At 51.5% G+C, this 25,995-nt stretch overlaps 1 protein-coding gene across 1 annotated transcript; it reads right to left on the reverse strand.

Moving 5' to 3' along the window:
• Nucleotides 1–7,633: 7,633 nt before the first annotated feature.
• On the reverse strand, nucleotides 7,634–24,793 carry CHAF1B (chromatin assembly factor 1 subunit B). Its single transcript, XM_040620978.1, has 14 exons — nucleotides 24,694–24,793; nucleotides 23,810–23,945; nucleotides 23,244–23,376; nucleotides 21,444–21,561; nucleotides 20,681–20,784; nucleotides 18,449–18,545; nucleotides 17,120–17,204; nucleotides 15,516–15,609; nucleotides 13,333–13,402; nucleotides 13,144–13,235; nucleotides 11,320–11,482; nucleotides 9,854–10,237; nucleotides 9,219–9,313; nucleotides 7,634–8,425 (listed from the first exon to the last, which is right to left on the reverse strand). Exons 2-14 carry the CDS (start codon nucleotides 23,933–23,935, stop codon nucleotides 8,334–8,336), a joined length of 1,653 nt encoding a protein of 550 aa, XP_040476912.1. The 5' UTR covers nucleotides 23,936–23,945; nucleotides 24,694–24,793; the 3' UTR covers nucleotides 7,634–8,333.
• Nucleotides 24,794–25,995: the final 1,202 nt, after the last annotated feature.

Genomic DNA, 25,995 nt, shown 5'->3' on the forward strand with positions numbered 1-25,995 from the left:
CAAGTGTCTTATCCTCTCTGTGCCTGTTTCTGCATACCTCCTAGACCAAGTGTGAGGGTCCAGTGTACTGGCTGTTTGATTTTTAATTATTTAAATTTAGGTGACATATACAGTATTAGTTTCAGGAGGAGAATTTAATGGTTCATCAGTTGCATACAACACCCAGTGCTCATTATATCCAGTGCCCGCCTTAATGCCCATCCCCCAGCTACCCCATCCCCCCCACCTCCCCTCCAGCAACCCTCAGTTTGTTTCCTAGAGTTCAGCATCACTTATGGTTTGCCTCTCTATTTTCATCTTATTTTTTCCTTCCCTTCCCCTATGTTCACCTGTTTTGTTTCTTAAATTCTACATATGAGTGAAATCATATAGTACTTGTCTTTCTCTGATTTATTTCGCTTAGCATAATACTCTCTAGTTCCATCTACATCATTGCAAATGGCAACATTTCATTCTTTTTGATGGCTGGGTAATGTTCTGTTGTATATATGTACCACACCTTATTCATCCATTCATCTGTCAATGGACATCTGGGCTCTTTCCATAGTTTGGCTATTGTGGACATTGCTGCTATAAACATTGGGGTGCATGTGCCCCCTTCGAATCACTGTTTGTATTCTTTGGATAAATACCCAGTAGTGCAATTACTGGGTCGTAGTGTAGCTCTATTTCCAACTTTTTGAGGAAACTCCACACTGTTTTCTAGAGTGGCTGCACCAGCTTGCTCTCCCACCAACAGTGTAAGAGGGTGTCCCTTTTTCCACATCCTCATCAACATCTGTTGTGTCCTGAGTTGTTAATTTTAGCCATTCTGACTGGTGTGAGGTGGTATCTCATTGTGGTTTTGATTTGTATTTCCCTGATGGCAGGTGATGCTGAGCATTTTTTCATGTGTCTGTTCGCCATCTGTATGTCTTCTCTGGAGAAATGTCTGTTCATGTCTTCTGCCCATTTCTTCATTGAATTTTTTGTTTTTTGAGTGTTGAGTCTGACAAGCTCTTTATAGATTTGGATACTAGCCCTTTATCTGGTAGGTCATTTTCAAATATCTTTTCCCATTCCATAGGCTGCCTTTTAGTTTTGTTGACTGTTTCCTTTGCTGTGCAAAAGCTTTTTTTTTTTTTATGAAGTCCCAATGTCCATTTTTGCTTTTGTTTCTCTTACCTTTTGGAGACATGTCTAGCAAGAAAGCACTGGCTGTCTTAAGTGCGTGTTGGCAATTGTGTGCAAGAGAGAGTGAGGGCATGTGCACACCTCGTTCAGCATCTTGTCATAGCTATGGAAGCAGTGTCACATGTAGGAGCCTTGTCAGCCTGGAAGAAGTGAATGACTTTGTCATTTGAAGTTTCACAGCTCTTATGGCCTGTCCAAGGTTGACTCCTCTGGGCATCAGCCACTTCCCCTGGGCCTGGCCTTCCCTAGTAGGTATCCCTAAAGCCCATCTCCTGGGGAGCAAGGACTATAGCTCAAGATCCCCCCCCCCCACAGCACCCAGGACCTAGCCTGTCCTTCATGGCAGGTGCTCCCTTCTTGGTGGTCAGTTTGAAGCCCTCCATTCCAGAAAGAGAACTCTCTCCCCAGTTTAGTGTGAGTTCTATGGACACCTGCTTCTCATGGCAAAGTATCCCATTGTCAAGAAAGCTATTCGAGACGTTAATTTTATAGCTCCTGGCATTTCGAAGGCCAACTAGGATGAACAATGCAAGTCGGGACCCCAAAGCTTTGGTTTTGGATCCAAACCCCTATAGCAAATTCACCCACAGACAAGGGGTCTTATTCAGTGGGGAGGGGGCTGGAGGTCTGGAAAGGAGCAATAATGGCTGATGTGTTTTGAGGCTCATTTTGGGCAGACCCTGCACCACGCCCTCCACCCATGGCTTCTCATTTAACCCACACTGCAAGTGCATCAGGCAGGAGCTGTCATCTCATTTTACAGGTGAGAAAGACAAGGCACAGAGAGATTAGGCAACCAACCCTTGGCCACACAGCAGATGGCAGAGCCAGGATTCAAGCCCAGGCTGGCTGACCCTAGAACCTGGGACCGTCAAACCCTATGATTGCTGAGAACCTGTGTTCTGCTGGGTTCCACCGCAACGCATTAACTCACAGGTGACTGTGGTCATTCCTGCTCACAGGAAAGCACTTCAGTGCTACCTCGGCAGTTCCTGAATTGCTCTCAGAGGTCCTGAGAGTACCGTGGGTTCTTCTGTAGATTAGGATGTTCTGGCGGAGGGTGGGCACCCTACTAATGTCTAGGAGATCAAACTAGCCATGGATTAGGGGTCCAGTGTCACTGCCATTCAGAGGGCCGTGGCTGGTCCGTTTGCCAGGCCCCTTGTGTTCTCAATTCCCAAATTAACTTCAGGTGGAAGTTGGGATGGGTAATTGTATGTGTCAAGTTGTAGCGTGGTTTTGGATGAAATTAACACTTAGATCAATAAACTTTCAGTGAAGATTGCCCTTCATAATGTGGTGGGCTTCGTCTGATCAGTTGATGGCCTGACTAGCACGAAAAGACCAGTCTCCCCAAGCACACAGGAATTCTGCAGCGAGGTGCCCTCAGGTCTCGTCTGCACCACCAGCTCCCCTGGGTCTCCCCGAGGGCCTTTGGAATGGAGCTGTAGCGTCAGCTTTCCTGGCTCTCCAAGCGGCCAGCCCACCCTGTGGATTTCAGACTTGCCAGCCTCCATCATATGGTGAGCCAATTCTCGATAATAAATCTCTTTATACGTGCATATATATGTGTGTGTGTATGTATACACACACACACACACACACACACACACATGCTCTTGGTTCGGTGTTGCTGGAGAATGCTTGACAGTGGTCAAATACCTCCCCAGGAATCACAAAATTTCTCCCGTGGGGAGGTGGAGCTCTCAGCTGAAGAGGAAGGTCTATACCTCACTCAGTCCTTTCAACCACCAAACGAGGCAGACCCCTATTTTACAGATGGGGAGACTGAGGCCAAGGAAGGGCTAGAGAATGTGCGGAGTCACACAGCAACTTAGCAGGTGCGACAGAATTAAAACCCCACCCTTTCTGGCCCCATGCCCTTCCCACCTCCCTGGTGACTCCCCACGGCTACACCCTACTTCACACCAGCCCCCACAATCGTCGGCTTCTTGGCCTAAGTTCCCCTGCTACCATCAAGGACAACATCTTCCCTAGTTTTCCACGCACCAGCATATGACAAAAGACCTAACGTTAATAATATGTGCGGGTCTGTGATCTAAAACTGGAAGAGCCTTGAATGGAGTAACGGCAAGCCCCCCCACCCCCACTCCTGAGGATAAGGTCCTGGAGCCAGACAACCCTCCGGTCACAGCACGGTACCCCACACGTTCTGTCCCCTGGCAGCTCACAGGGAAGAGGAGGGTATAGACACACCAGGCTTCCCCTGCTCCTCGGTCTTGCCCTTGAACCTCCCCCCAGCAGAGCACGCGGCTGCAGCTCAGAGCTCCATCACCTGCCACTATACGGTCGCCCCGCAATTTAATGCATCTCCTGGGGGCAGACACTTAGAGGATTTCCAGTCTTGTTTTCCATCTCAAAATATTGCAACAACTCTGTGTGCCTACGTCTTTGTATAGTTACAAGGCCCAGTGGATATTACATTTGTTGCTAATGTAGAAAAATGGCACCAAGACAGTATTTCTTTTCGCTTAAAAAATTTTAAAAAGAAAGCTTTTAAGGTTAGCTTCTTCAAACTCATTAGACCTTTGGCTACGTTTAACATGAACACCTTTTAAACCTAGCTCTTTGCGAAGTTCCCACGGAGGGCTCCAATTCAGCATATGACGTGGATTTATAGAACTCTTTGGGACAACAAAATAGCATGCGATTATACAGAAAGTAATAAACATGAAAAATGTCTTGCAATAGATAATATACCACTTCCATAACAATGGCATTAAAAATTCTGCCCTTAAAAATACTTTGGTTTGTAAATTTGACCGTGAAGGGCTAGCAATGTCGCCCCCCTGTGGTACATTCGAGTACTCATTCATTCAGAACCCAAATTCGTGGAATCCCGGTTCAAAACGAGGCGGGGAGCCACTGTGGGCCACTAGCTTGGAGGTGGCTTCAATAACGCAGCATCTGCTCGTTTCTTCAAGCCTCAGACTCCTCGTGTAGCTAAATACGTAGTTTCTTTATACAATCAGTAAGTTCAGAGAATTTTAACTGCCCTTCTCCGAGGGTCTTGCAGACTTCACAGCCCTCCAAGGGGTAGTTCTCAGGCCAACTGCCCGTTCAATCTCTCGGACAGCTTTTAAAAATGCATGTGCCTCTCTTGGGTGTCTCCCCACCCCCAGAAGCTGATTCTGGGGTCTAGACAAAGCCTAGATTTGAGTCGGTTTTGTTTTGTTTGTAAAGCCCCACAGGTGACCCGGCGCAGGGCTGGGAAGTGGAGGTGCTGCCAGCAGCTCGTACATGGCGGGTAAGTGGGGACGGGGACAGAAGAGGGACCTGTGCAGGAAAGGAGGTCTGGAGGGGATGGTGACAGCACCGACTTCCTCCCAAGTATGCATTTCTCCAGGGACCTGCCAGGAGCACTGACCCAGGGCAAGGAAACCCCGAGTGGTTCCAAAGTCTTGTTATTACACTTGAAATGCCTTTCCCAGCTAACGTGCAATGACAGGAGACATCAAGTCATTTGGGGTATTAAGGAACGAGGCCAGGGTCTCAACCCCACACAATCGCTACTAAGCACCTGTTACCACAGCTTCGAAAGGGAGTCAACACTTACTGCTTCATAGCGTCTCTGAGCTAAAATGCAAGGAAATAAACCAGGACTAATGTAGGGTCCAGTTTAGAGGATTCTCTCCACACTGCCCTCGTTTGTGCTGCGAAGGCAGGACTCCGGGCACAGAGGCCGAGAGGAAGGGAACGCCTTCCACGGCCACCACCTCTGACAACTCAGCTGTCAAAACTTCCGGGGATTTGCAGACAAGACTGCGTGACGCATGGCTCTGCCTCTGATCTGAGGGAGAGGCCGAGTCACGATCGAGGAAGCTTTTGTTGCCACTGGAACGAGCCAGACGCCTTCCCTCCCCCTATGACAGCTGGGCAGCAGTCTCCCTTGGCCGGAGCCGGGCCACCCAAACCACGTCCCCAGAGCGTGCGCGCCCCTACTGCCAGGAGGAGTGTGAGTACCGGTGACCCCGAAACACCCCACCAGTACCTGAGCTGAGGTGATCCTGATCCTGGAAGAGCCGGAACGCCTGACCCGCTGGCTGCTTCGCCCTCGCGGTCCTGACCCTCAGAGGGGCCGTCCTAGTGCCTGTGGCGAGCCACTCCAGCCAGCCCTCCTGACGCCCGCCTCGCCCCTTTCCCACAGTCCTCTTCTCGCACAGATTTACCTGTTTACTGTTGGTCCCCCCCAGCCGGAATGCCCGCTCTGGGAGGAGTGTTCGATAAACATTTCTTGAATGAAAGATCAAAGAGATGGGTCCTCACAGTCACTTTCTTCCCCCCTCTCCCACCCCATCTGTGGAACCAAGCTCCTCCGGGACCGGCCACCAGGGGCTGAAGCCAGCATCCAGGGCCACTCTGGCCAAGCCAGCTCCAAGCCCGGCAGGGACAGGGACCGCCCGGAGGAGGTGGGCCGCGTGGCCGCAGAGCCTTCGAGCCCAGACACATCCAGCGGGGACAGCGACCTCCAGCGGCCCCGAGAGCTCGTGTGGGAGTGCAGGCACCTGTCGGACACCTGCTCCTTCGACATGTGGGGGAAGGCGCGACCCTGTGTACCTTCCAGCCCTGCAGTTTGATTTCTCCTCCCTGTCGTCCTACCGTCTCGCTTCACCCTCTCCCCTGCCGAAGTGGGCAAAGTGAACGGTGCTAGAGCTGTAAAGAAGCTGCTTTTGGTGAACTTGTCCGAGGTCTGTCTGTTCCTTAGAGGGATGCACACAGCAGGTGTGAGGCCGTGCGCTGAACTACAATAAGGTGACAGGGAACTTGCAGGCTCTCAAGACTCCAGGCGGGAAGGCCTGGGCCAGTCGTTCTCTCCCCACGTGGAAGTTTCCAGAGCTGAGGACTTGGGACCTCCTTGCTGAAATGGACGCTGACAACCGCTTTGCTAAGAAGGGTCCACAGCACCGTGAACATGCGGGTGTGAGTGCTTCCGGCAAGGGACAAAAATGAGTAAGGGGACCGGATGGGACGGCCGCTCTGCCCCCCGCGGCCCCCGCTCCGTGTCTCCGCTGCAGCGCCCTTGCCCTGGCAGACGCCCCGCTTGAGGCGGCTCCTGGCACGACGGCGTGGGCCTGGTCACTTGCTGTGGGCCCCGAGGCGGCAACGGAGAGCGAGCCAGCGGCCCCGAGGAATAAGCACCCCATCCAGGGGCAGCCCCCACTGGGAGGCCGTGCTCACACTGACCCTCAGGCCGGGCTCCTTCTGCAGATTTCCCAAGTACTCGGATGGAAGCAGACCGTTGTTAATCCGGACACGGAGCTAACGTCGCCTGGGCTCTTACTGACGATTCTGTAATTTACAGTCAGTGACCGTCGACAACTAGTTATGCCTCTAAGTGCCCACTTCAGGCTGAAGGTGCCCCCTGTGCCCCCACGGTTGCTGCACAAGAGACACATGCGTAGACGAGGCTGGAGTGCGGCCAGGAGAGCAGGCTCGTGCCCCGAGAACACGGGACCCACGGTCACACGTCTTTGCACAGGGATTGATGAGCACAGGATACCCCCACTCCAGCCGCAGGAAACGTAAAATCTTTCTTCTCTGAAGAGCTGAGGGCATCTCCCACCCATTATTTTTCAGGCTGCCAATCAGTGACGACGCAGAGAATAATTAAGAGGAAGCTTCCAGTGGAAATGACTTAACCAGAAGAGACCATATCCAGGGACAGCTTTGCTCTTATGATTTCCCAGTCTTGGCTGCACATCCGAATTACCTGGAGCTTTGAAGAATCCTGACCATGCCCCAGTCCCGTTAGGCCACCCACCGCCTCCGGAGGGAGTACCCAGGCATCAATATTCAGCTCTTTGGGTGATTTGAGCACGCGTCAAAGGTTGAGAATCACTGGTCAAAATAGATACCGTCTGACATTCTGAAGTATCTTCATGTCGAATGTGCCCGACCCCCGTGTCATCACAGCTGAATCTGTTCACCTTCTCCGCACTGTGCGTTATCCCTCGTGAGCCACTTTCCCACCCGAAAGGGAGGCAAACTCTTTCTGGTTAACTCGGCTATGGATGAAGCAACCAGTTGATCCTTTTTCCAATTCTTTCCTTTGCTGCTGCTGACCTGAGCTCAAAGGGGCACATCGATCCACTCCTCAGCCACTTCCCGTCAGACTCGACCAGGGCTCCTGAATGCTCGCTGTGAGCTCTCCCAGCCTGGAAAGAAATCTGGGGTGGGGGGAGCCTCACTTGCACAACTCACGGTGGTCATTATGCCAAAGTGACAGGCATCGAGCATTACGAAATTCATCAATGGCACCTCGTCTCGGTGAGAAGCAGCAGCCGCAGGCCCAGCAGCCACCTCGGGCCCGTGACCCCGTGAGTGCGTCCTGCAGCCACGGCCTGTGCGCACCCCGGCCCACAACCCCGGTTTCCTCGCCGCAGGAAGGGAGAATGCGCCCTCATCCCCAGGGTGGGGAAAGCAAAGGCAGAGGCATAAATGGCTAAGGAAAGTTCTTTTACTCTGAAAAATCAATCTGAAACGTTAAACTATTTGGATACCAAGCTGTAGCTAGTGAAACCTCAATTCTCTCCCTAAGGGGAAAAAAAATAAAATAAAAAAAATAAATATGCCTGAACAGCAACCAGGCTGCTTCTGATGTTAACGGAGTCTCATCCCTGACCTGGTTTTCCTACTTTATTTTCGCTTCCTAACTTTCCAGAACAAGCGTTATTACCTTTAGAATCAGAAAGCAAACTAATTCCTAAAAATCAACTATTCAGAAGGTCAGTTCGACAGAATAAACCTTCTCAAATACCTTTCTCCTCTTTCTCATTCCGGTTTTAGAAGGAGTCCGCTCGCATCGTGTCTCTACTTTCATGTATTTTCAAGGGAGGATTCACAGTTTCACGCTAGGTAACGCTGAACTGCCCCAGTTTCAAAAACTCATCAAAAAGAGGATTCAGTCTATTAAAATGTTCACATCTCCGAGGTAAAAACGTATCTTGAATACAAGAGCAAACATAGTTCTGCAGAAACATTGGTCCATATGTATCTTCTGTTACAGGAATCAATTCTCGAGTGTCCACCAGGCTGCACCTAATGCCACTGGCCTCCGGTGTCTCCGGCCCAGCCCCCCCGCTCTGGGCACACGGGGGCCCCCAGACCTGGCCGCCCTCAAGCACCTCAGACAGGTCTCATCAAGGGTCCAGACCTTGGGTACTTGCTTCGTGTTCACCAAGTCGAGGCCGCTTGAGCTCCGGAGGACTGCCCTGCGGGTCTCCGGGCATCTCTGGAACATTAACAAGCACAGGTTGGCAAGTAAGCAAACACTTCTTTAAAATTAAGAGCTGTGGTGACTAACATAATAAAAAATCATTAAAAAATAAAAAAATAAAAATAAAAATAAAAATAAAATTAAGAGCTGATGTTTACAGGGGGCCTGGGTGATGCAGTCGGTTAAGCGTCCGACTCTTGGTTTCAGCTCAGGCTGTGAGCTCAGGCCCTTATTCAGCATGGGGAATCTGCTTAAGATTCCCTCTCCCTCTGCCCCTCCCCACAGTGCACTCTCTCTCTCTCAAATATCTTTAAAAAAAAAAAAAGGGGGGGGTGTTTACAAAATAAATTTTGTCCCCGGACAAGAACTAAACTGCCTGGCAAGGCCCTAGATGGATATAAGGGGAAGGATCCAGGTGCTCTCAACGGGAATGGGGGGCGATGTCGCCTCTCAGGGAACAGTGGCCAATGTCCGGTGACCTCTGAGAACGTCCCAAGTTGGTGGGGGGGAGATTGGGTACCAGCATCCAGGGGTGCCCCCACAACACAGAATTATCCAGCCCCGCAGGTGGAGAACATTAGCATTAGCACCTGACCATTAGCACCTCCCGAACCCGCCATCGACTCATTTACCGAAGGGAAGGTGGCCTCCCTGCTGAGCGTACCGAGGCAGCCAGGGAGCTCGAACGACAGGTCTGGTAAGATGCAGCCCCGCTTTCTCAGAACCAACTGAAAATTAGGTGGTAGTTTCCAGAAGAACAATAGAGAAAATATTCTCTAATTATAGTAAGCCAGTAAGTATCACTCACCTGACTGACCTTCCTCCGTGGAAGGCGTGGAAATCACACTGGTTGGTGCAGAATTTGGTGAAGTATTGGTCTTTAAAGGTATTAAGTTAATCCTCCTTAATTAAAAAAAAGAAAACAGTAAAGGGGTACACGGCTCCTTAGTGTCATAGGCCTCATTGGTGAGGATACCAAATCTCAAAGCTACCCCGAGGGGCCATTTAAAATACCACGCGAGGCATTCAATGTGGATGTGCCTGCTTGTTTAGTCACTAAGGACTACGTTCATGGACTAAGTTCAGTCGTCACATTTACAACAGTCAAACCTTAACTAGTCATCTAGAAGTCTCAAAACCTCTGTTCTGTTCATCTCCCGTGGTCTGCTGAACACCCACGGACGCTGCACACAGAAGGTGAGCGGACACGGTTTCTACCACAGAAAGCTCCAAAATCTGGGTGGCGGGCCGCAGCCAAGTCTGGCTCTGGGCCCTGCCCAACGGCGGAAACGGGGACCCGACAGAGGTCTGGAAGCAGCGGGGTGGTCTGTTCCGAGCTCTCTCTGGCCGCACTATGAAGCCCTTACGGGGCGTCCCCTGTTCAAGGTTGGGGCCTTCCAGTTTGTCAACAGCAATGACAAGTTGTTCTTCGGAAGTTCTTACCGGGGTGTCGTCTTGCTCCAGGCCTGCAGTGTGTTCAGGGTGACCCTCCGGGACGGGGGTGCTCTCGGGTTTTGAGTGCTAGGCTGCAGGGCCACCTTCTCCTCGGAAGGGGCCACTGGGGTTGGAGATGGTCTCGCCTGAGGTGGGGGTGTGCAGGGACTGCTGGGGTCTTGGATTCTGCCGGTGGGGGTGCCCTCGGCCAGCCTGGGTCCCGGCGAAGATCCCTGGTGTGGCTGATTCTTCGTTTTCTTTGCTGGGTCGGGAGTTCTCACGCTTAGAACCGGCTTCTCTTTCAAAGGTATTCCAAGTTCATCCTTCTCAAACGTCACAAATGAACAGTATCCGTCCGTGGAAGAAATGGCCAGGAAGGCCCCGTCACTGGACCTTTGTTCCCCGAACAGGAGAAAAGGTTAGAGACTATACCAAAGTCCAGGGCCCCTCTTAAGGCTCTTTATTAGTCAGAAAATGCAAGTTCACACAGAATTACAAGCTTTGTGTGAAGGGGATGAGGGTTTGTGTGCTGTTCACTCCCACCCTTTCCTTCCCAGCCCCAGCTCGACTTTCCAGGCACTGCGACATCTCAGGACTGTCATCAAAATCACCCAAATAAAGGAGCGATGACCTTTCTCCCCGCCAAGATAAGAAGAAAACTAAAAGAAGAAAATAGGTTGTAAAGAGCAAGAAAGAGATGGTGGGTGGGTAGGCCGGGCAGGAGCTGGGTGCGAGCAGGTGGTTGGGGGTGAATCAGGGAACCTGGGGGCACGGAGGACCCCAGCAGAAGGCAGAGTGACACCGCGGACAAGCATAGTTCTAGGTGACAGGAGCTCACGGGTGTGGGCTTCCTGCTGGGGGGCCTGGCAAGTCCCCACCAACCAGGGAGCCCTCAGGGCCTCCCCTCAGTTTGAGAATTAGAGGAATCAAAGGAATCCCCAGGGCATCAGAATGGCATCATTCAGATGTTACTGTTACAACAGGAAGCGGTATCATAGCAAATCAGAGATGGCTTTCCTTTTTAATTCCTTTACAAAGAAACTGGTCGGGGCGCCTGGATGGCCCAGTCGGTTAAGTGTCTGACTCCTGGTTTCAGCGCAGGTCATGATCCCGGGGTCCTGGGATCCAGCCCCGCATCGGGCTCTGCACTCAGCAGGGAGTCTGCTGGAGTTTTCTCTCCCTCCCCACTGCTTGTGCGCGCACACATTCTCTCTCTCAAATAAATCTTTTTTTTTTTTTTTTTTTAAGATTTTATTTAAGAGTGAGAGACGGGAGCAACAGAAGGAAAGGGAGAAGCAAGCTCCCCACTGAGCCAGGACCTCAAGATTATGACCTGAGCCACCCCGGTGCCCCCCAAATAAATAAATCTTAAAAAAAAAAAAAAAAAAAAGCCCTCTCTGTTGCTGCAATGACCCTGACCCAGGGGTCCCGTCCAGGGCACCACGCACTGTCCCTGCTCCCCGCCGGCCACTCACCAGGACACATCACTGAGCGTGTGGTAGTGTATGTGAGACACGTAGCCGAACGGGAAGGGCTGCTGGGTGTCGTACAAGAGCACCGAGTCCTCCGAAGCCACGGCGAACACCAAGCGGTAGGGCAGGCGCACCAGCTCCACGGCCGGCTCCTGCGAGGGTCTGCCTGCTCGGGGGACACAGGACAGGAGGAGCAGACGCGCGCAGGTGCCCCCCAGAGGCCCCCTCTCAGGGCCCATAAATGACGTCACTGTCCGGAAGGCCAGCTCGAAGGAGGCCCACCCACGAACCGGCGAGGACACCGTGTCCGGACCCGAGAGGCGGGGGCGCCCAGGGGGCCAAAGAGAGCGGGCGAGTGAAGGAAACAGGGCAGCCTGAGCGGCCGCTTTCTGGGAAGGAAAAGTAAGGGTCGCCGAGAAAGTTTGTCAAGTGACATTTTAACGGCCCCTCAGCTCACTGTATGCAGTCACCTGAAGCCTGAGGGGTTACAAACAGCCGCTCCCGGCCGTGGGGTAACAGGGACCTGAGGGACCCCCGACCGGGGCAACTGCGACACCAGGCGGAATATACCAACGACGGGCTGCCGGACCTCGACCAGCGGGCACTGAAGGACACGGATCCCTGAGGGACAGGAAGCGAAGGGGAAGTCCTACACCTGCCTCAGTTTACCACCTGGAGCTTCCGGGCCCGGGAAAGGGAGAGGGAAGCCCGGCGGCCCGCGGCAGCCAGCCTGAGCCCCCAGCACGGAGCTCACAGGCAGAGCCGCGCGGGGGCCCTTTCCGGCCTCCGGCTGAGCACTGACGGGCACGAGCACGCGAGGAAACCACCCCAGGACAGAGCGAGACCCGCGGGGAGGCCATTCCCGGAGCTCCCTCCAGCCGGGGTGGGAAGCCTGGCTCCCGGGGCTCCGAGCAGCGCACGTGGCGGCTCTGCTTCAGCAGCGGGGAAGCGAGCCGCAGACCAAGCGCCGCTGGGCTCTGGCCTCACGAGAGAAGCAGCACAGTGTTTCCAGGTAACTTCACCACATCCCAGAATAAAGCTTGAGAATATTTATAAGAATATATCCAGCATCCACTAAGGTACAGTTCACGCCTGGCGTCGAATAAATGACCAAAGAAGAACACACGACCCATAATGAGGGGGGAAAACAAACCAAAGCCAATCCTTTGTACACAAAGACAATAAGAGTCATTACAAACACCGTATTCTGCATGTCCAAGAAACAAGAGGAAACACGGAGCATATTAGAGATGTGGGATGCGCAATACAGAGAACAGATACCGAGAGGATAGAAACGGATCACCGCGGAGCCAGCAGGAGACCTAACGCACGTGCAGGTGGAGACGACGGGGCATGACAGAAAAAACATGTAAAGCTATTAATGGTCGAAACTCCCCAAATTTGATGAGAACAGTAAACCCATAGATCGAAGAGTTCAACGGACCCCAAGCACGAGAAAGCGGAGGAAAACCACACCAAGGCCCATCACACTCTGACTGCTTAAAGCCACGGACAAGATTTCTCTGTTTACATGGAGGGAAAAAAAAACCCTAAAATACAAAAATCCAATTCATACCTAACTTCACTGCATAGGAAATGGATGAATGACATTCGACCCGCTTTAGTAGAAAAATACAAGGACCTTTCTTCCTTTAACGTTTAAGTGAAGAAGGTGTATTCTGGACAACGCAAAAAATGGACACGTTGATAACATCAGTCTTCACTCCAGCTCTTCCGAGTAACTGAACAACCAAACCCACATACGTTTCCCCACAAGAGAAAACCCAAATCACGACCCATAACGCGACCACTGCGGTTCTAACATACCTGTTTCCACCACGGGCCTCAACTCAAAGTAGACGGGACAGCAGCGGACGGCAAGTGTCGCTTTGCCAGGACAGGGCAGATGAGCGATAGGCCTGGAAGACGGGTCATGACCTCTTTAGAAAGGGCACTGTTACTCACCAAGAGCCAAAAGAAAGCGCAAACATTTCAACTATCTCTTCAACTGCATACCTTTTAAGATTTTTCCTGGAGAAAACGTAAGTTGTATTTGTCACGTTTTCGCCAGATTCCACACATCCAGCTGGGGAAGCAGGGAGAGGGAGAAGAGGCAAGGTTTTATTAGGCTGAAGAAGATAAAACTCAACAGCATCCATCCCTGGCTTGTAAAACACTTTCCCCGCTAGCTGTCTGCCCTGGACAATGGTCCCAGTCTGGGCTCGGCTCTCACTCCAGCTCTACCCATCTGTCCCCTCCCCCGAGCGGCCCACCCACCCAGGGAGGCTTCAGGCCTGGGCAGGAAGACCAGAGCAGGGGGGGCTGTTGCTATGAAGACCTCCACTGGGGAGGCCAGCAGCCACTTCCTGCTGGAGAAGCACTCTTGCTAGATCCCCCTGGGCTCTGTCCCTGGATTTGAGCTTGGCGGCCAGCCGGAGTCTGTGACTGCTCTTTCCCACCTTCCTGGTGGAGCCAGGAGGCTGCCAGGGGACCCAGGCCTCCAACAGAGCCCCGGCCCCCTGCAGCAGCTGACCTTGCTCTGGGGAGAGCCCACATGTGAGCTCTTCCACACGCACCCCAGGATGTTCTTAAAACCAGGCCAGACCAGGGCAGAGAATGGCCGCCAACCACAGCTGCCCTTGGACACCTCTTTCTTAACATACATGTATATACATACATACACACACACGTGAAATCTCCCCTGTGACCACCGGGGCTGGGGCAGAGGCCCAATCAGCACTCTTTCTACCCTCCCCCACCAAGCCCACCCTCCATCCCCACATAACCCATTTGAACAAGCCATGGATCATTTCTGCCCTTCCTCCACACTCACACAACCACGACCCCAGTTACAACTCAACTGCATATCTATTCATACGGTGCGGTTTTCAGTCCAGCCCTTGGCGTCTTGTTTACACCTCTCCCTCCGTTGCTCTGCTCTGTTGACCACTCACGAGTGCTAACTTGGGTAATGCACCTCTTTACTAGCGGCCTAATATTCACCGCTATGGAAACAGCATAATTCATTCACCCATCTTGTTAATTGGTACTGTTTTTTCACAGCTACAAACAATACTTGCAATAAACATGGTTGAAAATAGACTTTTCTTAAAGACTGAGTCTAAGACAAGGGGCAGACTGGCGGACGAGGACATGCATTTGACGGTGACCGTTCACAGTCCCGCCGGCAGTAGCCACATTCTGCTCGCCTGTCAGCAGCAGATACTTTCACTTTTTTCTGGTCTGAAAAGAATAGAGAGATGCCTAACTGTATGTCACTTTAACTGCTATTTCCCTGTCACCGAGTTTCCGAACCTCCTCCTATGTGCGCTGAATGCGTTAACAGATCTGCTCTTCCACGAACTGCCTTTTTGTACCTTTCATTTTCTTCTTCTGGGTTTTCCTTTTTTCTCACCAACTTAGAAGAGCCACTGTAAGTGACCTACGTAAGCTCTTTGCTGTACCGTAAACAGAATTTTCCAGTTCTGTTATCTGTCATCTGATTTCGCTTATGGGGTCTTTGCCATACAAAGGTTTCCCAGTCAAATGCAGTCGAAAAGGCCTATCGTTTAAGAGTTTCCCGGTTTCCAGTCTTAAGTTTTTCTTCCCTGTTCCTAGGATGCCCTCCTACATTTTCATCTTTCATATTTAAGTACTGAATTCACCTGGAATTTATTTTTATACAAAAGTTAAGGGTCCAATATCATTTTCTTCCAGACCTGCACATTCTAGCACCATTCACTCCATAATCCATTCTTCCCACTGAAAGACCACCCAAGTCAGATATTAAATTCCCTTTGATCTCAGGACCTATTTCTGGATTTTCTGTTCTGGTCCACTCATCTGCTTATTCCTATACTAATAACCATATTGATTTGGTGATAGTAGTGCCAACAGTATCTGCTGACATTTGGTCAGTCCAACACCTGCTCGAGTATTATTATTTTGCATACTTTCAAAACTATTCTTGGGGCGCCTGGGTGGCTCAGTCGGTTAAGCGCCCCGACTCTTGATTTCGGTTCAGGTCATGATCTCAGGATCATGAGATCAAGCCCTGAGACAGGCTCCATACTCAAGACAGAGTCTGCTTGGGATTCTCTCTCTCCCTATGCCCCTTCCCCAACTCACGCACGCTCTCTCTCGTGCTCTCTCTCTAAATGGATAAATAAAATCTTAAAAAAAAAGCTTGTTAAACCCACCTGGTGTGAGGAGCAAAGATCCATCAGGAGTAAAACTAAGTCTACGAAAGAATGACTTCATGCTGTCATCATGAAACATCCGGTAAGTTCTTGCCTGCGGCACACAAGTTTAAACATTAATCCAAATCTTAATATTCACAAGAAAGGCTTACCAGTTTGTTTTTTTAATTTTACATAGTACCATTACTCACGTAATAGACAAAATATATTACAAATCAAATAATCACCCAAGACTGCAAGAGTGGGGGCGCCTGGGTAGCTCAGTTAAGTGTCCAACTTTTGATTTCGGCTCAGGTCATGATCTCAGGGGCCTGGGATCGAGCCCCAAGTCAGGCTCCATGCTCAGTGGGGAGTCTGCTTGAGATTCCCTCTGCCCCTCACCCCCCCTCTCTCTAAAATAAATAAATCTTAAAACAAAACAAAACTGCAAGAGTCTCATGAAGACTATCTGCCCATTTGTGTTAAGGAAGGCTGTGTGTGCTGGGGCGCCTGGGGGGCTCAGTCGGCTAAGCGTCTGCCTTCAGCTCAGGTCATGATCTCGGGCTCCCTGCTCAGCAGGGACCCTGCTTCTCCCTCTCCGTCTGCCCCTTCCCCCTCAAATAAATGAAAATCTTTTAAAAAAAGGAAAGTTGTGTGTGTGTGTGTGTGTGTGTGTGTGTGTGTGTGTCTACAGTTACCGTTTTAAAAAGCCTCTGTGAGGACACAAAACACTGTCAGCAGCAGTTTGTCTGGAGAGGGAGACGGGGGCGGGGGGAGCAAGACGACGACCAGGAGCCCTCTGTCATCTGCGTGTCCACTTAGAATTTCCAGCCTGATGAACACTTCGTACAGAGCCAACAGCCCGCTACTCGGCTGGTAATCCTACCTTTCCAAACGTGTCTTGAACACCTGTGTGGGACGGTTTGGGCTCCGACTGACACTTGATTAACACTAAGCATTTCGGTCTCCAGGCAGGACCCAAAGACCCAGCATCACCCTCCTGACTGTAGGGGAGCTCTCCTGGGTCACTGGTCATGGCCAACCCGGCCTTAGCCGGCTGCCTGAGGACCGGATTCACACCGCGTCCCTTTTTTGTTCCAGTGAGCGACGTGCTCCCTCTTGCCTAAGTGCCTGCAACCGTAGTCTCGATTCTTCCAGGACCAATGGCTGCGTCTCCGCGGTCCGCTAGCAACATTCTCTCCATACCGGCCAAGATGGCGTACGGCCTCCTGCCAGACAACCCGATGCTTGACCCACCTGCCTTCCTACTGCAGAGTGCCAGGGTCCCCCTAGGTCAGAAGTTCTCGACCCACACCACACCTCAGGATCCCAGAGGCCCTGCCTACCTCAAGCCAAGTGAATCACATCTGGGGGGAGGGGGACGGGCACCCTATCTGTTAATGCTTCCAGGTGACTCCACAGTGAGCCAGGGTTGAACACCTCTATCCACCATCAGCAGCTGTCCCCTGGCCCCCAGATGTCCCCAGTTCCACACAGACCAGCCCCACGGCCTGAGCCTTGAGGGGGCCTGAGACCAGCGGTGTAGCCATAAGACATGGAGGAGCTCATGACCTCCCGAGTCTCAGCTGAGGCCCTGCTGAAGCAGAAGGACAAACGTTTCATACCTCTCCTTCGGCCCCTATGCCAGACAGCATTTTTGAGACATTAAAAGCCACACGTTTCTTCTGGGTGCTGTACACCCTCAGGATCCTAAAGAAAGAAGAAGAGTCGGACTGATCTCTTCTAGTGAGCGAAGCGTGCCACACAGAAGCACTCCGGCATCAAACGGAAGAGCGATTAAACAAGGTCACCCTGCAAGACCACGTACAGTGACTGCCACACGTGAACTACGGCAGAAGCAAACCACCCGAGGCAGGTCACTCATAAGTGAGGAACTAGGTCCTAACTTCATTTCTGATTGAATGTTTCAACTTGTCAAGTAAGATGTATTGAGGCCTGGCCTTTCCAGGCTTTGGACACTCGGCCCAGCGGCGATTTGTAGGACGACAGTGACATTAGTTTCAAACGGTCTTGCTCTCAGGGATTTGAAAGAGTAAGGAAACACCAGCATATAAATTTGGTTGTTGCTAATTCATATTATTCCCACTAGCTAATCAGATCGTCACATTCCTCTTTGCCTGAATAAAACACAGATCAGAAAACAAATGCACATAGAATGTAAAGGTGTTTATTTTTCATAGCCTCTCCTGACTAGTCCACATTGCTGGGCCATCTGAAATCAAAGGTGTTATGATTAAAAGTAGTTGGATAAATACTCAAAAGGACTATTTTGACTGAGGAGTAATATATCCAGCACTTCTGATGCTCAGTTCTTTGTTCCAAGAACACAATTAAATGCGTGACACCAGTAAACACAGCAATAAAACCTCCTCTAAAAAAGACAAAATATTCTATGTTTACATTAATTAAAGTGGAGTCATTAAAATCTTTGCAGTAGTAAACTATAATCAAAAAGTGGAAGAGGGGGTGTCTGGCTGGCTCAGTCAGCGGAGTGTGTGACTTGATCTTGGGGTTCTGAGTTTGAGCCCCATGTTGGGTTAGAGATCACTTAAAAATAAAATCTTATAGAAAAGAAAAATATCGAACCCTACTTAGGTTCCCCTTCTTACCTAAGTCATATTTATAGAAAACACTTTTTCTTTAAAAGTTGCCCATGAAATCCAAATGTGATTCAAAGCTCTGCATTCATTCACCCATTCAATAAAGATTCACTAAGCACACTACATAGAAGGTCATTGCCCTAATTAGTTTCCAATTTCTTGTAATGGTGTAAGAATAACAGTAAAACCAAATGCTTTATATGAAACCAAGAACATGGCCAGGTGGTTGAATTGAACCTCGACTTTGCTTTATTCTTGGTTAAGTGGTGATGAAAACACCTCTGCAGAAAATGTAACCCAAGAGAGAAGCCAACTTGCCAAATGCTGACGTACCTGTCACAGCTCAGGGTGGCAATGTACTGACCCAAGGGGTCCCAGGTTACTCCTTGGACATAACTTTTATGTTCATTAAAGATGGAGAGCTTTTGTCCTGTGAATAAAGCACACAACAGCGTTACCCCAAATCAAGCGCAAGTGGAGTCAGCTACGGTTTAAGCAGGACACCCCTTATCCCTTTCCATCGACCTGCGGGCGGGCAGAAGGCCTCCACACGGCGCTCTGCGGAGACAAAGAGGGCCTCGCACAGCCCAAGCTCCCAAGAAGCCCGTGGCTTCAGGGGACACACCCATCAACGTGCAGCACGGGACACAGAGGGGAAGCTGAGGCGGCAGCAGTGGCGGGGGGGGGGGGTGTCAAGAAGGGGACGAACCGCGTTCAGCTGTCCAGGTCGGGCGGGCCCAAGGGGGGCCATGAAGGAGCAGGTGCTGTGAGCAGATCCAAGGCGAGGGGGAGGGCGGCTTAGGCACGTGGAGCGATGAGTAAGGGAGAACTCGAAAGGGTCATGTCCAAGGCAAAAATGGCAAGACAGGGAGGACAGAAGGTACGTGACCGTGACCCCTGTGTACCAAGAAAAGGTGCTGGGAATTCAAGGTGCGGCCGAGAGCAACACCCCACTGGGAAGTGACCTGCATGGTGCAGATGAAACCGAGGTCACAGAGAATACAGGCAGTGCCCTAGTTAGGATGGGACAGCAGGACAGGCCGGAGGCGACGGCCTGGGCAAAGCTAACAAGGATGCAAAAGGGACTCTGTGGAAAGAGATTAAACCAGTAGCGCACGAAGATTACCTGGATCAGAAGAGGAGGGAGTTATGAAGCCCCAAAACCCTCTTCTCTGAAAAGGAGTCTACACTCGCTCACTCACCTCCCCCAGTTCTCTCCTGCTCCTTTCACCCAGCCCTCTGCAGTCTGGCTTCAGCTCCCGAGCCCGTAACCCACTGACCCCTGACCCACCCAATGTCCATGAAATGCAGCAAGTGTGCTTCAGGATAACTGCCCCCCAGTCCTTCCGGGGAGTCTCTGATATGAAGGTGGCCCGGGGCTGGCTGACGGCATCTCCTCAGACGCCCTCTGAGGCTTACCAGAGAGCCTTTTTAACCCACACTTGCGTGGTCAGGTTGGGGTGTGAGTGCAGGGGTTTCTGAAGAGGGACTTTGGAAGCGACCCGCCCTGGGGCTCGAGCGGCTCCCCCAGGGCCCCTCCACAGGCTGGAGCGTCTTCCCGAAGGCAGGCCCATGCCTCGCTCCCATGCCTCCTGCTCCTCAGGCTCGGAGCAGCCTTCCCGGCACTGCCACTACTGACGTCACACCTGCTGTGTATCTGACACAAGCTAGAATGCAGGACGTCATGACCTGGCCAAGTTCAAGGTCGTTACAACTGGCTTCAGGGGGCTGCTGGGTGGACTGTCCACACAGATGCTGAAATTATCCAGATCAATGGCCTGATGTGGGGAAGACGAGGACACTGGCTCTCCATTTGCTGAAGTCGGGGGCTGATTAAAGAGCATGACAGAGGTGGGGCAAGATAGAGGGGGTCCGGCTGGATGGCAGGGACCTAGAACAAAGAGAGTGGAGAACCCAGAGGTGCAGGCAGCTCGGTGGGACGCCCACTCCAGCCTGACTCCCTCCCAGCACTTTCGGGCTGCGGGAGCACCAGACGGGAGCACCGTGAAGGGCTGCGAGGAAACACCAAGGCTGAGTAACGGTCTGCAGGGGGCAAACACGGTCAGGCGTTAGCCACTAACTGGCTTTTGGCAACTCACTGCCACTTTTGTAACATCTCACATGTCTCCTGTCTCCCCAACCAGAGAACAGCTTCTATACATGAGTGACGTGTCCTTGGCTGTCCTTGATCTCAAATGGACACCTGACCCGACCTTTCCCAACACAGAGCGTTCAGTGCCCATTGATGATGACGACGACGACGAGCAAAACGGCCCAAGACCCTGAGTTCCACGAAGGCGGGGTGAGCCCTGCCCCCAACACATGGGCATCCCCAGGCACATGGGAAGGACCTCGCTCTGGCACCAGGACTCAGACTCCTACACTCGGACTGGGACAGACCCTAAAACCGAGCTGTATCCATGACACGGGGGCCTCCCCACCTGCTGAGCAGACACCCATTTTAGCTCACTCAGAAACTCTTCTTATGCTTTTAAAGCAGGTTAGACTTTTTAGCGACTTAGAATATTCCTTCCCCCCCGACAAGAACAGACACGTGTCAGCTACCTTTACTGATGTCCCATATGATGGCCGTGTTATCCACAGAGGCAGAAGCCATCAAATTCCCGTCGGCTGCCCAGCAAATATCATACACATCTTCTAAGTGGCCCCTGCAGTCCGAAGAGGAAAAGAAGGGGAAAAAGCAGAGGTCATCTCAACAAGAGAAAAACCACCAAAAATTTACAGGCAAACTCAGAGACCATACATTAGGATTTTAGAAATTTCCACTGGAACTGTATTAGCTGTAGCTAGGATCTGCTGCCTTCAGGGGTGGTTATGGCTTTATCATTGATTCAGTCTGACTGAAGAAAATTTTATAAGCAAAAATAAAACCCATTTTCGGACGCCTGAGTGGCTCAGTCGGTTAAGTGTCCAACTGTTGATTTGGGCTCAGGTCATGGGCTCAGGTCATGATCTCTGGGTTGTGAGATGCAGCCCCGCATCGGGCTCCATGCTGGGTGTGGAGCCTGCTTGAGATTCTCTCTCTTCCTCTGCCCCCTCTTCCCCCCACTCTCTCTTAAACAAAAAAGAAAGGAAAGAAAGAAAACCCATTTTAATCATGTTTCTAAGTCAAAATGCAGGGCACCTGCTGGTTCAGTCAGTAAAGTGTGTGACTCTTGATCTCAGAGTTGTGAGTTCAGGCCCCATGTTGGGCAGACAGCTTACTTAAAAAAAAAAAAAAAAAGTTTTTTTAAATAAAAAATAGCATTGGGTTGAATGCATTCAGAGCAGCTCAATAAATCAGTCCCGTGGGCCCTCCCCAAGTTACCGCAGGGTTTTTACGACAGTCCAATTCTCCTTATTCAGCTGAGCCTCATCCTCGTCCTGAAAAGCGATCTGTTCTGGCTCCTTGTTGTCGTTCACCTTCCACAACAGAATGACAGCATCTGTGGAGTGATTCAGTTAACGATAAGCCACGCTTTCTGCGTGCTCCTTCATTTCTGGGCTTTTAGGATATCAAACCCTATTTACGTTGTTCAACAGACACTATGGTCACCATGGGTGACTTCTAAGAATTTGGACCAGAAAAACAGGTTTGCCTTCTGATCTAAAACTCCAAAATCAAACTCATACCAGATCAGAGCTACCCAAAGTCATACGCAACAGAAGGGACCCCAGGCCAGCGAAACACCACTGCGAAGCAGCTGACCACATTAACAAATCCTGAGGCATCACCCATGAATGGCTGAATAGGGAGAAACAAAGAGCCACCAGGCGAGGAGTAGCAAACCATTCCCAGCTGTCTAAGCCTCAGCAGGACTTAGCATCTTGACTCCTCAGTTACCTCACCTGCAAAATGGGGCTAACAGCGTACCTACCTCATAGGCCTGTCTCGGGGATTAAGTGAGTTAATACGCATAAAGCACAGCACAATGCCCCGCACACGGTGAGCCCAGGGTCGCGTCAGCTACTCATATGGACACATGAGATACCTCAGCCTGATGTCATCCACCGTCTGGGTGCCCTAACCCCCTGTGCTCTGACCCCAACTCTCCACACAAGTCTGAGCGCCACTCGGCTTCCCTCTGCCGGCAGGACGGTGACTGAGCTGGCTGTATGGGCACAAGTGTGGAATCCTGGGAGCCGAGCGGAGAGGAGATCAGCCTTGATATTGGCAGGTGGACCCTCTTAACTGCTAACAGCAGGTTTCTGGGCCTCCAAGGCCAAAGGACTCGGCAAAACAACGGTTACCCCGTGCAAACTCTCAGAAGACAGCCTGCCAGCCTCCCCCAGTGACGTTCCCCACTTTCCACCTTTTCCTCTGTGCACACACGCCCTGGACATCATGGCACTGAGCTTTACCAGATCTCTTTCCTCCTGCAAACAAAACCTGCAATGTGTTTTATTTTCTACTAACTCTTCTGGTGTCGAAGCATGGTAAAAAAAATTTACTTTTTTTGTAGTTTTGTGCTATTTAAGCACAAGCAGAAAAGATGAATCTACTCCCACCAAGCAGAGGGCCGTTCAGACAATACTCTCCCAAGTGAATTCATTAATCATGAGACATGGGAGAGACTGTGCTCACCTGGATACTAAACCAGCAATCAAACAAGGCCAGGACAGCTGCACTGGAACCATGGCAAATGGTAAACACCGTCCTACTTGTCTCCATCAGCGCAGTGGGGTGAGGGGGCATTTACAAACAGCTCTTCTCAGGTTAAGCGTGCTATCCCCCATCCTCTCATGGGCCTCAGAACGCTATTTTACTAAACTATCTAAATGATAGATTGAGAGGTCAAGTGACCTCTAAAATAAAAAAAATAAATAAAAAGCAGGGGCACCTGGGTGGCATAGCGGTTAAGCGTCTGCCTTCGGCTCAGGGCGTGATCCTGGTGTTATGGGATCAGCCCCACATCAGGCTCCTCCGCTGTGAGCCTGCTTCTTCCTCTCCCACTCCCCCTGCTTGTGTTCCCTCTCTCGCTGGCTGTCTCTATCTGTGTCGAATAAATAAATAAATCTTTAAAAAAAAATAAAAATAAAACATACCTAGCTCAGATCTCAGTACTTAACAAGAGACACAAAAGTATCTGGTTTCTAAGGACTTTTGAAGGATAATACTAATACTCACCATCTCCTCCTGACGCTAAAATTTCCCCATTTGGAGAAAAACGCACGACATTGACAGCTTTGGTATGGCGAGCAAGATTGGACAAAAATTCAACAATGGCCTTTCCATCGGGTCCTTTTTCCACCTTCCAGATCTGTTGATAACCAAAACATTCGTTCAGAGAACCATACAGACAGCGCCTACCACACCGTGCTTACTAAAACAAGACTAGGCTAATTTTCAGGAAGAAAATAGTTTTCCTTTTGATACGTAAAATGGAACTTCTACCTGAAACGGTAAACAGACCCATTGCTTGTTGCCGTCCCTCCTACCTCTTTCTAGTGCAAACTGTTCCCCAACAGGAACTGGCTGGCCATTCTAAAATCATGAGCATGAGCTTATCACTCTAGGAAACATTCCCCCAGGAGCAAAGCTTTCTTTTGCTTTCATGGTTCATTCAAGGCCCTGAGAACTTCTCTCTTTCTGGGCTGGACGACAGAACAGTCTGAGTTTGCCGACATTCGTCTTAAAGGAAAGAATGGAGAAGGAAGCTTCAGCAGCGCTTCTCTGTACCCCCGCCCATTTACCCGCACCGCGGTGTCCACGCCCGCCGACGCCAGTCTGTGGATCCTGCCGGCAGCGCCATGCTGGAAGTCCAGGCTGTACACCGGCTCCTTGTTGTGCCAGGCGATTTCGCAAGTAATGACTTTCATCCTCCCGAGCCTTGAAGGAGCAAAACAAATTCCTCCAGCTGAAAATCGTTGGTAATGGACTGAATATCAGAGCAGAAAAGGTGTCCTGAACGCTTATTGGAAGCCGGGAACCCTGCTTATCATTAAAAACGCACGCTGTACCGGGAGAGGATGTCCATGTTGACCTCTCACGTATCACCTTGCAAGTACACCTACAACGCTTCGCCGAGCCGCGGCTGTTGGGTTTATTTTACTGCTACGTCCGGAAAAGCAAAATGGAACACTCAGGCAGAGGAAATCAAGGGGCTGGGCCCTGCTGCGCGCCCGTCCCCGCTTAGTGGGGGTTGGGGGCGCTCCCGGAGAGCCTGGGGCCGGGGTCGCTCGGGTGAAGTGCTGTCGGGGTCACGGGCCGCCCGGGAGAGGCCGCCTGGGGGAGGGGACCGTTGGGGGAGGGGGCCGCGGGAGACACCCACCTCCCAGGGACGGGGGCCACCAGGAGGAGGGGGTCGCTCGAAAGAGGGAACCGAGGCCAGGGAGCCACAGGGGACCTCCCCCAGTTCCCAGGCCGCAAGGGACGGGGCGCTCCGCCGGGAAGCCGAAACCGGGCCTGGCCTGGCGGAGGCCGCACGGGGCCGTGGCGGGGGCCCGCCGCCCGAATGCACGCCGCTCCGGAGCTCTGCCGGGATCCCCCGGCCCGCCCTCAGCGAGATCCTCTCACCCCCGTCCGGCCCCGCAGGGAGACCGTGGGGACGCCGGAGCCAGCGCCGGGGAAACAGTACCTGCAGGGACACGGTCAGTGCACGGCACCGCCAGCTCCCGCCGCCGCTTGCGCTTCTTCCCGCGCGCCGCAGGCCCCGCCTCCTGGTGGGCGGAACTTCCCGCGGCGCCCCGCCTCTTTGTAGGTGGGACTCTGTTCGCTCCGCCTCCATGTGGGCGGGATTGCGTGGCGCTCCGCCCCTCCTCGGACCGCAGATTGTGGGTCCGAGCTGCTGAGTCCTCGGAATCCCCGCCGGCTCCCGGCGGTTCACTACTTATGTGCCCGACCGACGCCTCGGTGGAAGAATAGATGAGTCAGTTCATCGTCTCATTCATTCGATCATTTCTTCCCTTCTTAACTCTTTTAGCAAACATTTCCTGAGCATCTGCTAGATGCTGGACCCTCTGCCGGGGCTGGATAAGCAGGAAAGAGTGACTTACCCTCAGGGAGTTGACAATCTGGTAAAAGGAAAAAAAGCGGTCCCGCAGGACGGGTGGGGGGGCTGTAACTCTGAGACTCGCCCGAGACCACCCTGTCCGTCACTGGTATTCTTTCACACGGAGTGTTTGAGAGCCATAACCTGCATCAGGCCCCGTCTCCGTCTCTGGAGCTTCAAGCATCAGCAAAACACAAACTCTTTTCGGGCCCCCTGTAGTCATGTACGCAAATAATTATTTTAAAAAGGAATGTGGGGGGGGGATGTGTAAGGAACAATGTGCTCTTACAGTTCTGAGGACGTGGTTGTTTTGATATGAAGGCTCAAAGGAAGTCTGGAAGAGAAGAGGGCATTTAAAATGGGCTTCAGGTGATAGAGTTTTGGATGAGCAGCTCTGGGAAACGGGAATTTAAGCTAAAGAAACTCACAGCTGACAACAGAGGCACAAAGGGGGAGTAGTGGGACCTGCAATGGGAAAAGATGGATGGGGCAAAAAGCTGGATGCATTTAGACGTGAATGAGCAGGTCATATGGACATGTGTGTCTCAAAGGCAGTTTTCTCATTCTAAATTAATTGTAATCCTGCATATATTAGTCTGGGAACTTGGTTGAGACAAGATGACGGACTCTTGTGCTAACAGCAGGTTTCTGGGTCTTCAAGACCAAGGGACTTTGCAAAATGAGTGCTGCCCCGTGTAACCCTGCAGAAGGGAGCCTGCCAGCTTCCCCCGGGTGGCTCTCCCTCCCCCTACCTTTCCCCTCTTCTCTCTCCTTCCCTCCTCCCTCTCCCTCTGCCCCCCTCCCTGGATATCATTGCACTTGAACTTAACCAGGTTTCTTCTTCCTTTTGCAAACACAAATTTAGAATTTTGTTTTTTTATATATATA

Source organism: Ursus maritimus, unplaced genomic scaffold (assembly GCF_017311325.1).
Source record: "Ursus maritimus isolate PB19 unplaced genomic scaffold, ASM1731132v1 scaffold_4, whole genome shotgun sequence".
In the NCBI taxonomy this organism is placed as follows: domain Eukaryota; kingdom Metazoa; phylum Chordata; class Mammalia; order Carnivora; family Ursidae; genus Ursus; species Ursus maritimus.